We start from the raw sequence: 13,702 nt of genomic DNA, 5'->3' as shown, positions 1-13,702 counted from the left end.
CGATTTTTTCTGACACATTTTACTTGGGGAATTCAATTAGTTAGTAACACTTTTGCACCACGTGGAAGATCTGCATGGTTGAGGTTCGGAATGGTTTTTTGAGAAACTACGTAGGATGCCATATCTTTTGCAACACAGGACCCTTAACAAAAATTGAATCCAGCATGGAACTCCGCGGCCGTTGCTTGCACTGTCGGCATCTCAATGCCCGGACATGTGCTGCATCCTCAAGGCCAATTCTTATAGCTACGTTCAAATACTATGGAGGACCACAACACTTCATGCAGTCTAAAGGGAAACTCTTGTCTGAATGATTGTGGTTTTGCAGGACCGCATGCAGTTGTTGCACAGACGATCGAGCTCCTGAGCCAACACAGAATGGAGGTGTGTAATGCACAACAGTTGCCAGCCATCAAGTAAGCACGTCTCATCTCGGGCAGCCTATGAATTCGCCGTCTCAATTTAGACAAAGAAAATTTATTATTCAGCCTATTTAAGTATACTTGGATCCCTTCAAATTGATATGTGGTGCTTATGCCCTTAGTTCTTTTTAGGGAGCATTAAACTCTAAACAAATGCATCTGGGACATGTCCTTCCTCTTCTTTATTGCATTTATTGTCTACCCCAGCTTTTATTTGTATTGTGCTAGATCTGGCATAGATGTATCAATTATTGTACACAAGCCTTTTGTTGCTGGACAGGCTCCGCAAGACTTTTTTAATTTACGAGTAGTCAATTTATATTTGACCGTCATTTTTATTGAATGTTGGTATTTAGTCAATCGATTAGAAAAGTTGACTATTCAAATGCCCCTATAAACTTATACTGGGGCCATGGGTCAGTAGACCCACTCCTTCCACTTCCTGGCAAAACCTAGCACGTGCGTCATGCAGACAAGTCAACAGCACTTTGCATCATGTCGCCTCCATAGTGCAAGATAAAGCCTACTGTGCTTTTTCGTGAACTATTATAAAATTTTATTTCTCTAAACCGGAACAACATTGCAGCTTGAACTGAAACTGGATCTGAACCACCTTTTCCACCATGGAACCACCTTTTCCACCATGGAACCACCTTGAACCACCATGGTTTTAACTAACTTTTAGTGTGCAGAATCAGGCAGTAGATGTTTCAGCGCACGTAGGCTGTACGATCAGCATGTTATCTAAAGGTAAACAAATATCTAAACACTGAAGAGAACCATGAGAAGGGATTGCATGTGTAATGATCAGGCCCTTCCTATGTTGCCGAAAAGATACTAAAATGTCACTAATACACTCGTCAAAGCTAAAGGCACCAGCATGGTCAATGTTACTTTTTAGAACACTATCTAATAATATCTAAAAACGTAAAATGTCTTGTCGAAAGTAAGTGTCAGGTGCAGGTTCACCGCTCCCTTCTTTGCCCATTGTTGATCATGTCCATTTTCTGAGACACATCTGTCTCTTGTTGAAAAAACGAACAAACAAGAGCTTTTTTTTTTTCTTCAAAGGCAATGAAATGGCAGTTTTAATTGCAAGCACAAGACACATGACAACAGGTGCATGTGCAAACTAGTCATGTGGCGGTGCTGGTGGTGCCGTGGCTGGCGAGACGTCAGGCACTCCAGTGGCACCAGCCGACGAGTTGAGGCTGGTGTCGGGCGTAGTGATGTTGATCTGGTCGGGGTTCCACTGGACCTGCACCACCTCGGCACCAGTGGACTCCTCGGTCACAGTGGTCTCGCCCGTCAGCAAGTTGGTGCTGGTGACCGTGAGTGTGTGCTGGATCACCGGGCATGTCATGGTGACCACCTCCACCTTGTATGCATGGTGGGGTTCCGTCTGCACCGACTTCACCTGCGCGTCAAGGGGGTCCCACTTGGCATGCTTGTGGTGCCATGTTTGGCTCACGAGACTCACCTCACTGCTATCGGCAACGTCGTCGCCCATCATCGCCAGGCCAGAAGGGAGAGCTGTATGTTGCCATTCGCCAGGGAAGGAAGGAAACAAACGTGTCAGAAAGAGGGGGACCACAACGCATGCTATTAAGTGCGCAGTACATCATGCTCTTGAGCAAAGGACAATGGAAGTGTGGTTGGGGAGAGAGAGTTGTGGTGAGTCACCACTGGGTAAGCTGAAGCTGATGCAAAAGCCTGCAACATATTTTCAAAGGACTGTGGGAGATTGTTTTCTGCCAGCACCTGTCAGCAAGATGACCACTTCCTCTACTGTAGCTGTCAATGTTAGTCCATCTTCCCTGTCACTGTTCGTGCAAAAGATAGCTGCACAACAGGTCTTGCCAAGGTATTTGTGAGCTTGCTAGCGAAGCGCTGCAAGCCTGATTTCGTACAACACTAGTTTCCAAATGTCAGCAGGTACTTGTAAAAACGCACTAAAGGTGCCTTTTATACTGGTGACCAGCAGTGAGCTTTGCAAGAAATTAGCAAATTTATTAGGAGCTTCCGGCACTGAGCCAGTCAATATGCTGATGAGAAATTTTATAAACCATAAAAGCAGAGGTTGTAGTATGTGACAACCCATTTCATTCTCTGTTAGCCTTATCACGTGTCTTGTTGAATGGCTCATCTTGTGGCGATAATGGTAGCATAACTCCATCTGAGTAAACAATGATAGGCAGCAAGGATGGAAAATAAAATGGATCATTACAAAATATAATGCGTACATTGCACTGCTTTCTGATGGTGACCGTTTTTCACCAGATTGTCACTTTTATCAATTTGTGGCTCAGTGAAATACGTGCCTACAGTATCCAAAAATTCTTGAATGCTGTTGTGGATTCCATAATGAAAGTGCCTTGTCTAATAAAATTGCACATGCAATGTGCACGCTGTTGCAGCACATACTCGAATGTAAGCGAGCACGGGCATTATTCTGGAATGCTTGTTTTTCTAGGTATAAGTTCGCCCACTAAAGAGTTAGAGTCGTGACGCAGAGTTTTGGCACTGTGTTTCTTCATCACTACAATATGACAACCAGTGTGTCAAAACGGGATGAAAAAGAAAAAAGAAACGAAACAATATTTTTGACCAGAACAGAACTTGACCAAACCATTATTTATTTCTTTTCAGACCGAAACCAGAGTTCACGGGGAAATTCGGAAATCCAAAACAACCGACTTCAGGCAACGTCAGAATTAGCGCGTATATCTGGGGTCCGCATAAGCCCGCGTCTCGGGCAGGAATAGTGCGAGCGATAGGCAGCCGAGCGCTCCACTAATCCAAGCCTGCTGCTTGGTGCACTGGCAGACCGGTATCGTAGCAAAACTCGGGTCTTGCGCGCTGAAGAGCGTGTCGTTTTGTTTTCAACGGGTGCAATGCTTTGTTACCCAAGCTTCATCATTCGTTTAAGTTTGTTTTATCGGAACAGCAGTCTCACATTTTGACAAGTGCACTCAAGGACGAGCTGCTTCTGAGATCATGCTCGGTGCCTTTGGACTCGAGGCAGTTAGCATGACCTCAGAATTCATAATTCACTTACTGAGAAAAATAAATACCATGTTTTATCGACACTTAGATTCACAATTTTTTTGTGCAAACCTTAACTGTTACAAACTGTTACGGACCATTTTCTTTTTCGTTCCAGAGAAGAACCAGAACGGAACTTTTTTTTTCAGTGGAATGAAACTACAACTGGAACGAAAAACATTTTGTTCCGACACCCTGATGACAACGTGGTGGTATAAGGATGCGAAAGAGTCCTTTGACTGTGCATGCGCAGCAGTTCATCACAGCTATGGTCTGATCGTGCAGCACATGTACAAGCACTCTTCCCTCTTATGTACTAGTCTGCTGCCTGCACTTCATTAAGGTGTAATAGCACCATACGTATTTGCACGAAGATAACCCAACTTTTCTTTCAAAAATATCTGCCTCAACATGCACATGTTACAATATTTGGGTTGGTGGCATGAACATAACTCTTTTCTTTTTCCTTTCTGTGGTTGCTGCACTTAACCTCGTGCTCCTGATTTACAATGCTGTTAGTACCTTAGCCAATGTGGTTAGGGCACTTTATTCAAAACCTTGAGCAAAACGGTCGCCACAGTCATGCACACACATCATGCGTGGGGTCTTCAAATGTGGATGACCATACAATTTGTGAAAGGCTTTGCTGTGTTTGATTGTATTAAAAAAAGATAAGTTTTTTCAAAGCCTGAAAGAAAGCCTGCAAAACACGAAGAAGTGCCATGCAACTAGATGTGTGTCAGTTTTCATGGGCTTTTGCAAACTTCTTTCAGGCTTGGAAAAAAACATTATGTGGCACGTACTGAGCAACAGAAAGCTGCATTGGGAACTTTTTTTTTAGGATTTTGCAAAATTTTTATTGATACTTTTGCTCCCAATATACTATTTAATGAAATAGATTAATGATTCCTAACAAATTATGTAATTAGGCAAAATAGTAATCTGACTTGCTCCAAGTGACGGCAAAATCTTATATTTTCAAATTTTGACATGGGAGAAATGCAAAGAGAAATAGAGAGATCGTGCACAAACTCCTCACAGAAGTCGGCCACCAGCGTCTTATCCTCCTCTTCAAGCTTCCTGGGCTGTGACGCGGTCTCGGCACACACAGAGCGGCCCACCAGCTCCTTCTGCAATGACGGCGCATACACTGCTCATTAGCTCAATTTTCGTTGCCTTTAACTGCATTAAATAAAGTACCTAAGGAGGAAGGTAGCTCATTTGCATACAGCAGCCAGTGCAGTGAGCCATTGCGCGGCCAGCCGTAGTGACCTAATTTCAACGGAGTCGACATGCGAGAACGCTCGTGCACTTATATTTGGGTGCACATTCAAGAATCCAAGGTGGTCAAAATTCCTTAGCATCTTCGCTGTGGCACACCTCGCAGCTCCAGAGTTGCTTTCAAAGGTAAAATCCCACCAATCAATAAATCAATTAGTTCCTTGTCAAGTGTTCTTAACTGGCCACATCTGAATTCAAGTTTTCTTTTTCACACACTGCAAGCCTCTTCAAAGTGCATGGGGATTACACTCAATACTTTACAGCACACTTGGCAACCACCGCTGCTGTGGGAGGGAGGCAGACGGGTGCTGCTGCCAGGAGCCCACTGGCAAAATTGGTACAAGTGCTCTGGTGCTTGGCAACTACGAGCATTGCAGACGCTTGGAAGGGCACCCACCTATCGGGAAGCTGGCAGCATGGGGCCCACCTGACTCCTTTTTGAAGTTGCTGGGCATTTTGTTTGTCTTGGTTCTTGCACAGCAAGCATAGCAGTCTGAGCAAACCTCCCCCAAGCAACGCACTCCTCGAAAGCCGGACGCCTGGCTGATGGAGGAGGAGGAGGGGGAGGGGGGTGCTTTTACCCATCCCATAATCCGGTGGGTGTCCAGTGGTGGAGATTGAACCACACACCTCCCGCAGCCAAGCCAAGCGTCCTACTCGCTGGGCCACGACTGTGGTCTATGTGAAATCTGTCGGAAGCAATGCTTTAGTGAAGCAGTAAATTAAATTCCATACAAATGACGATGAGCACAATTGTCTTTGAAACAACGGTTAGAGGGCAACGGTTAGAGGGCCCCTTTTTATTCCATCACATGTTATAAGTGCAGTGTTGAACTAGCCAGTGGTTGGCCCACGTCATTGGGGCACCTCTAACGTATGGTTAGCTGCTTCACTGTGTGCCTCCGACGCTCACTATTTTGCTGATATTACTACTGCGTGTGCCAGGGTCAGTGGCAACGTGCCACGTCACTGACACCTATGCGTTAAATTTAAAACGGAATTATGACGACTTTGACCTAAAAGGTGGAAACAGAGAATTTTTTTGTAATGCAACAATATATATATATATATATATATATATATATATATATATATATATATATATATATATATATATAAAAAGAAGCCCTACCCGTGTGCAAATACCGAATAGTAGATCTCGAATCAATCGTTTCTTGCAACTCGTCTGCATTGTTGCTGAATAGAACAATGTCATCGACAAACCAAAGGTTGCCGAGATATTCGCAGTCGATCTTTACTCCTAAGTTTTCCCAGTTTATTAGCTTGAATACTTCTTCCAAGCACGCAGTGAATAGCATTGGAGAGACTGTGTCTCCCTGTCTGACCCCTTTCTTTATACGTATCTTCGTGCTTTTCTTGCGTAGAATTAAGGTAGCTGTAGAACCTCTGTAGATATTTTCGAAGGTATTTACGTAAGCGTTCTGTACTCCTTGATTATGTAATGCCTCTACGACTGTTGGTATCTCTACTGAATCAAATGCCTTTTTATAATCTATGAAAGCCATATCGAGAGGCTTATTATACTCTGCAGATTTCTCAATAACTTGATTAATGACATGGATGTGATCCACCGTAGAGTATCCCTTCCTAAAGCCAGCCTGTTCCCATGGTTGACTAAAGTCCAGTGTTGTCCTTGTTTTATAGGAGGTTATCTTGGTAAATATTTTATTTAATACTGGGAGTAAGCTTATGGGCCTATAATTTTTCAATTCTTTAAAGTCTTCTTTTTGTGGGTAAGTATAATGTTTGCATTCTTCCAGTTTTATGGGACCCTTGCAGTCGATAGACACTTTGTATAGAGAGCCGCCAGTTCTTTTAGCATTATGTCTCCTCCATCTTTGATTAAATTGTCTGTTATTCCATCTTCTCCTGCCGCTTTTCCCCGTTTCATGTCTTGCAAGGCCCTTCTGACCTCATCTCTAGTTATAGGAGGAGTTTCTGTATACTGTTCATTATTGTTTCGAATAGAGTACTCCCGAGTCCTCTGGGTACTATACAGGTCAGTATAGAATTTTTCTGCTGCTGTTACTATATCTTCAAGATTGCTGATGATATTACCCTGCTTATCTTTCAGTGCGTACATTTTGGTTTTTCCTCTGCCAAGTTTCGTTCTCAATGATTTCAGGCTGCGTCCATTTTTACGGCTTCTTCACTATTCCTAACATTATAGCTTAGGATATCACTTATTTTCGCCTTGTTATTCTCTTGCGATGTGAGAGAACTACTAGTTTTTGCTTATGGTTCGGCGCTGAATCGATGCAGTTCTGTTCGCAGAAACTGTACGACACTCGTAAAGATGACAAACTGTCTCGCAAACAAAAGCGAGTGAACAAGATGGCAACAAAGTGGCTTACGGCCTCTCGTTCCCGACGCCGTTTGTAGACGCACATTGGTCTCTGTTTTGTAGCTTCGAGCAGCCTGTCACAAGACAAGCTTACGATTTGCACAGTGGGTGCACAAGTACCATCTGACTATATTATGCTGTTCACCAAGCTGCATGCATCTGCGCACACACGGCACATGGACAAGGGGGTTGAGGGCATCCCTTGAACTTGCCGTGACCCTGCCGATTTCGTGATCTTTGACAGGTGGCAAATTAGCCACACCTAACAACGAAAAGGCGCGTGCTCTTTACAGTCGGTGCCAATTGCGGTCTATGCTCACGGCACCAGCGGTGGCTATGCGCAGAATGGTGACTGAGTCACGTGATGCGTGATCTGTGCTTTGGTCTGCTGAGGAGATTGGCCTTATGCTAACCAACCTGCCGTAAAGTTCGAATAGCCCTTCTGTATTTTGGAGAAATCAGAAAGCAAAGCTTTCTATGCACCAAATAAATCATTACCGCGACACTCAGGTTCACTAATAAATTGACAACCTCACTGATAATCAGTACAACTGAATGTCACTAGCTCATTAGTTTAAGAGGAAAAAGCCCTTGATTTTATTTAGCCGAAATTCTATTGATAAAAAGAAAATATTTTCTAAACCTTCATACACTAGAAATGAGCTGTAATCAGTGCTGGCAAACTAATCTGGTGTTCAATTTAACAAGAGCAGACTCTGCTGTACATCTTGGTTTCTAAGCACCCAAGTTACCGATAGCTTCCTAAATTCTTGTGATGCAATGATAGGAGACTTCCAAGCATGTGCAGCACCGTATTTTCTTACCCAAATTTTGTGAGTGTTAAATTTTTTGAAAAATTTGCAAATATTCAATGTTTTTTTCCCTTGATTCTATATTCGATTCAAAATCTGTCATTCGGTATTTGCATACTTCCACATATAACAAAAGGCAAACACTTCTATGAAGCAGGCCAGGTCTTTTGACTTGAAAGACGTTGTGTGTCGATAGCTGGCATCAAGGTTTCAGGCCACTAAATGCTTCAAGCACGGATAAACACGCCACCAAAGTCGGTGACACTATCATGAGGACACCTGCGCAACCTTCTGGGAGCAGCTTTCTTCCTTTTACGCAGCCATGTTATGCTCCGCTTCTGCATTAAAAATTTCGAAACATATCAAGTGACTGATGCATGCCTCACATTACCATTCATACCGTTGATATGAGGCGCTTGTGGACACCTCTTGTAGACTTGTGGAAAAATATGAAGATCTTAAGTAGGATGCAATTCTTCATAGAATTTTACGTTGACGAGAAAGGGCTAGCTGCATATTTTTGAATTCTTTGTGGGCAGCCACATTTTACTGCGCTTGGTGCGCAAAAAAAAAAGGACATAGTAAAATATTGTAAGATTAAGTCCGCATTAAAACAATGCATGTAAGTGCTTGTTAAAAACTGCCGCTTTCACAAGAAAGTACCGCAATTATAAATTGTGCTGAAATTTGGCAGTTTTCTCAAACAACTAGATGCTCACTCAGAAATATCATAGTTTCAAAATGTGAAGCACCAATGTAATTATTTTGCCTGCAAAGCAGTTGTGACCAAACCTTGCGGCGCTTTATCTCCTAATGCCCCTATCAATCCTTGTTCCCGCTGTGTTGCCATAAGTGCTGCATCCCACAATACACTAGTTCGTGTAACTTCGAATACTCCCCCCCCCCCCCCCCTACACCCCCATAAAAATACAGATACCTTTTTAGGTACATGCACAGTGGTGCACACTACACTGAGCTAGCACTGTCAATGCTACTAGAGCAGTTGCTTTCCCAACGAGTTCGCTGCTACTAGAACCGCTGCATATAAGCCAGGGGCAGTGGGGGCAAACTTCCTAATAAAGATAGACTGATTTGTGATTAAGCTATGAGGCATGTTCCCAATAAATGGCGAAAATATTATTTGACTGATATAGTGTTTGAGCCTATAGACGGTCTAAAAAAATTAACCTATTTGCTTGATCTGAGAGCAAAATCACAGTAGGTACAGTGATGGCAATATAATAATAATAAAGAAGCAAAACAATTGTTGCTGCTGCGCCTTTTTAACTGTCTTATAAATTCACTCCTGAGTGCACACTGTAGTAGCAGTGCCATATTGCTGCGCCACGAAGCTTCCAAGATAAAACACAATCAGAGGGCCGCCTTACGTGGTATCGCTCGCCATCTCCAAGGCCCTCAAGGATGGCGTCATCCACACGGCACACATTGGTACCCCTGATGGAGAGAGATAATGGGTGAGATGTAATCACTCAGTCGTCAAAGCAAACCAACGTGATTTTTACTTAAGAGAAAAAAAGAACGCGTTTCAAAAGCTGACCATTCAACAGAGAAGTTTATGCAGAAACCACAGAAGATGATTATCCAAGTAAGCAAATAGCTTTCTGATCCCCCTGAGTTATCTGTGAATGTCCACGGATCATCAAATTCCCATCAAAGAACCACCAAAACTCCAAATGACTGTCAGGTGTTAAAGCCACAACATGCTCAACTTCGGAGTCTTGCATCCGTTGGAGACGACAGTCTCATGTGGCACCACATTTCGCAGCACACCCACAGCATTCTGGCTCAGCAAATTGCTGTTGCCGCTCTTTTCTCTGCCTCAATGAAGATTCATTTAGTGGGTATTTCATAATGTTCATTAAAGTAAACTTTAAGATGTTTACATATAAAGAGCTGGCTAAGTGAATGGCACAGCTTCTAGAATGCCAAGTGGCAGCACGGCTGGCGGCGAATTTCCCATGCCCACCTTGGCAAATGCCCTCCTCTTCCCCTATCACTGTCCTTTCCCACTTGGCATTTTTCGGCAACAACAGCGTCTGCGGCTGCTCCTCATGAGTGACATGTGTGATGTGGGCATAGGTGGAGAGGGAGCACTCCCCTCCTACCTGACCTCCTCCTCCCTCCTCACTTTCATACAAGCTACTTGGCACCCATACGGGAAATTGCCCTAGTTCGCTTTAAATAAGTATTAGGCAGATGCACATTCACAACTGGCAGATGGAAAGTAAACGGTGGACAAAACACTAATTCCTCTTTCCCTGTCACATTGCACAGACCTGCACATTGTTCCTTTAGCATACTGTAAGCTCACAATGTAAAGGAGATTAAATTAGAGTATGGCGGAACCACGTTAATTTGAACCCTAAGGGGACCGGAACTTTATTACAATATAACTGAGTTCAAACTAAGAAGAGCCCCCTTTAAAGGGACACTAAAGGTTAATATTAAGTCAACGTGGATTGTTGAAATACAATCCCAGAAGCCTCGAAACACTTGTTTCGTGCGAAGAAGATACTTATTTTAAGAGAAAATGCGTTCTGAAGCATCTGCGTATCTCTAGCGCAGTTCAAATCACCCGCCCTCCGATCGAGGAGTATTGACGTCATGTTCTCATAGTGACGTTGTGCCGTCGGTGAGTAAAACGCCTCCCGCAGACGGCGCTAAGGCTTTTCTGCACAAAATGCAAACGCGCGGCCAGAAACAGAGCCGACAGTAGCGCGAGAGCGGAACTGTGGTGGCTAGAGGTAGGGAAAGCGCACGACGATAAGCTGGTTCTTTATTTTATGACAGCAACTTCGACGCTTGTTGCAATGGATGACCCTGACAACAACACATTAGCTCGCAACGCTGGGCTCGACTTCAGCGATTTAAGCACTGATGAACGTGACCTGCGATTGAGGGCTCACGCTGCCGGCGTCATTGCATACTACTACGATGACGGCCTGCTTTGAAAGGCACTTCACACGACTTCAGTAAGTCGGCGTTGAACTCGTAATCCTTTGGAGGAAAGTGAAGCGAGCACACTACGTGATTTCTCGGCTCTTTGTCAGCGCGCTGTGGCAGAGGTACGGCACTTAACCACTTCGAATGGAGAGGTTCAGTTGTTGGCACACAGTGATAAGTAATATTGGATTCGCTGCTGCAACTGCCCTTGGCCAAGTTCCGCGGACCGTTGACGCATCCCAGGACACCACATGGACGTGGCATTCTCGCTGCTTGTTCCAAATGCAAGTTTCGCGAGCCAGCAGGACCACCGCAGCACGACGCGATAAAGAAACAACTGAAACTCCAAAGCGCGCGCGGCGCAAAGTTGAGCGCACAGAGTCGAGCGAAAACGAAACCTTTCGATCACCCATACTATTCAAGGGTAACGTCAAAATGTTATTTTTTCTTAGAATAGAATAGAAGTAGACAAGTACCATTTTCTTCCGTCTTATAATCTAATGAAATAATTTTTTTAATACGAGTAGTTGAGTACTAGTGACATAAATTATGATGAGGAGTGCTTTCGTCATCGGGCTAGTAGCAGAATGTTGCTGGTGGGTCTCAAATCGTGTCATGCATTTACCTCAATTTCTCGATTACTAAAGCTCTGTTTGCGATTATATTGACACCTTACATGTTCTAGAGCATTGCTTTATCACATTAACTTGACTTTCTGGTAACCTTCAGTGTCCCTTTAAATGTAGAGCCCGATCAATTGTCAGTACAGTGCACATGCAAAACTGTGACACTATAGGCTCGCACAGAAAAAATATAATCTTTCCTCCATCAGTGTGTGTTGTGGGTGCGAGGAAAGACGTGCGAGGTTGACCCGAGAAGGATGATGGCTTGACAAGCACCATACTCCCGTATGCCCAATGTTGCAGATGACATGACTGAGCTCATGCTAGAAGAGAAGTGTGAGCAAGTGTGCTGTAATGTGATCAAACATGCGTGGCGGGTTCCTTCCTGCTTCTTCTAAGCCCGGTGTTTGCTCCGGTTCGATCTGAGCTTGTCACATGTATTTCCTCGTCATTCTTACGGCACGTGATATTATGGTAGCTAGCGATGCATTGAACCTTCGTCTTTGGATCGGGTTTGTCCGAAAAGCAGTGCAAGGGAGTGAGAGGTTGTAAAAACCATTAAAATAAGACCTTGCCTTGTCTGTAGGCTCCCAACGGGTGAGCCTTACATTCCTGTTGAGATAACTTACAATCTGTCTGGAACAATCATTTAAAGAATTTCACAATATATGAGTACTTATTATTATTTTCAATGCTGCCAGTCTCTTTCCGAGACCACAGCAGGTGGGCATGCAGATTATACATGCCAGTATTATAATACATCAGCACCACACAGCAAAACAGAAAGAGGAATCGAGTACAGCGAGAGTCATCCCAAAAGTATAAGGGCAAAGGATATACACAATAACTTTCCTTAATGATAATTAGGAATGAATGCCGAGCTGAAATTCTGTGAGCAACACACATGTAACGCTTTTCTCCTCGCTCTCGCATTTGGTGGCTATGTAGTGGCGGTTTCGAGCGCTGGCAAGAAAGCTATCTACATCTCATTTTAATGCAATACAATATATATCAGTCATCTGGAAATTGTGTACACATGATTTCCTTGCATATTTCCCTTAAGGCACGTTCGACAACTGGTCTAGTTAGCATGCATCGCTGAAGAGAGCACACTAATTGGCGCTCATAAAAGAGAATACGAGAAAAAAAAAAAGAGCACAATGTCCACAGCTGAAAGACTAGTTAAAAAGTAGAAACAAACAAATAAATTAGAATAAACCTCTGGTTTAGGCTAGTTGGTACATTATGAAAGTATAGGCAATGCAGGCACAAAGACATGACAAACAGATGTAAACAAGATGAGTGGAGGACTGAGTGCTGCCTATAAAAAACTCTTCTGCCCACAAAAATCATTGTTTCCATATGGTCTACACAGCGTCTGTGCAAGGCTGTATTCCCACAACGAAGAGAACACTTGGTGTGACAGAATGAATGGTTTACTTTATTAGAAAAAACTTTGTCCTTTATGATACGAGGGCTTGTGTTATTAATTACAATGGCAATGTTCTTGTGTCTGGTGCAAAAAGTGAAAAAACAAAGTCAGACTTTGAGCCATCTTCCTGGCATGGCCACATGGTCAACACTTTGGTCATGTTCGTGTCCTCAAAGGCATGAGGGAACGGGTAGTACTCTATCCACCTGGTTTCTGGTCCCTACGAACCACTGTTTAGACATGTCAGTCAGCCGAGCTTGCCGGCATTCACCGTCTGGTGGAAATTTGCAGAAGGCAAAGACGACATTATTTTTACGGTAAAGCTGTTATTGCGACTAGACTGCTAAAGAATGATCTGCTATGCCAATTTACATGATTAGGAAAATACTTAATCACTCACAGTCTATATTTTGAGGAAATGTGGGGGTTGTTGAGTGCAATAAGCCGTCAAATTTTGAAATGTTTGTTTCAATTAGCAGTGTAAAGAAAATTGTTAAGCTCTCGTTAGTGGCCCAGAAATGTTCTATCGAACGCTTAAAATTTTCTCCCCCTTCTGTGGGCAGATCATAAATGGCAGAGACTTTACATTTTGAAGAAACGGGGCAATTTTATGGGCCACATGTGCCGGAAGTTTGGAGTGCCCAAGGTGATTCTGTGCTTTAAAAATAGTTACTGAATACTCGTCTTCTCCCAATTCTTGGTGTGCAGTTGCTGTTCCTCGGTCTCCTGGATGAATATGCAAGGCTTATATTTCGTTG

At 43.5% G+C, this 13,702-nt stretch overlaps 1 protein-coding gene across 1 annotated transcript in view; it reads right to left on the bottom strand.

Annotated features, from left to right (window-relative positions):
• Positions 1-1,473: 1,473 nt before the first annotated feature.
• LOC139048655 (uncharacterized) overlaps positions 1,474-13,702 on the bottom strand; it is a 117,461-nt gene continuing 105,232 nt past the window's right edge. Inside the window, exons 16-19 of the mRNA XM_070523137.1 lie at positions 9,314-9,380; positions 4,507-4,597; positions 1,903-1,955; positions 1,474-1,839 (exon numbers count right to left, since the gene is read on the bottom strand). Coding sequence (XP_070379238.1) covers positions 1,555-1,839; positions 1,903-1,955; positions 4,507-4,597; positions 9,314-9,380 — 496 coding nt within the window. The 3' untranslated portion in view covers positions 1,474-1,554. The remainder of the gene's footprint in view (positions 1,840-1,902; positions 1,956-4,506; positions 4,598-9,313; positions 9,381-13,702) is intronic.

The sequence above is a fragment of the Dermacentor albipictus genome, chromosome 8, assembly GCF_038994185.2.
Source record: "Dermacentor albipictus isolate Rhodes 1998 colony chromosome 8, USDA_Dalb.pri_finalv2, whole genome shotgun sequence".
NCBI lineage: Eukaryota > Metazoa > Arthropoda > Arachnida > Ixodida > Ixodidae > Dermacentor > Dermacentor albipictus.
The sequence above is the reverse complement of the archived record's forward strand: the minus strand, read 5'-3'. Positions and strand labels throughout refer to the sequence as shown.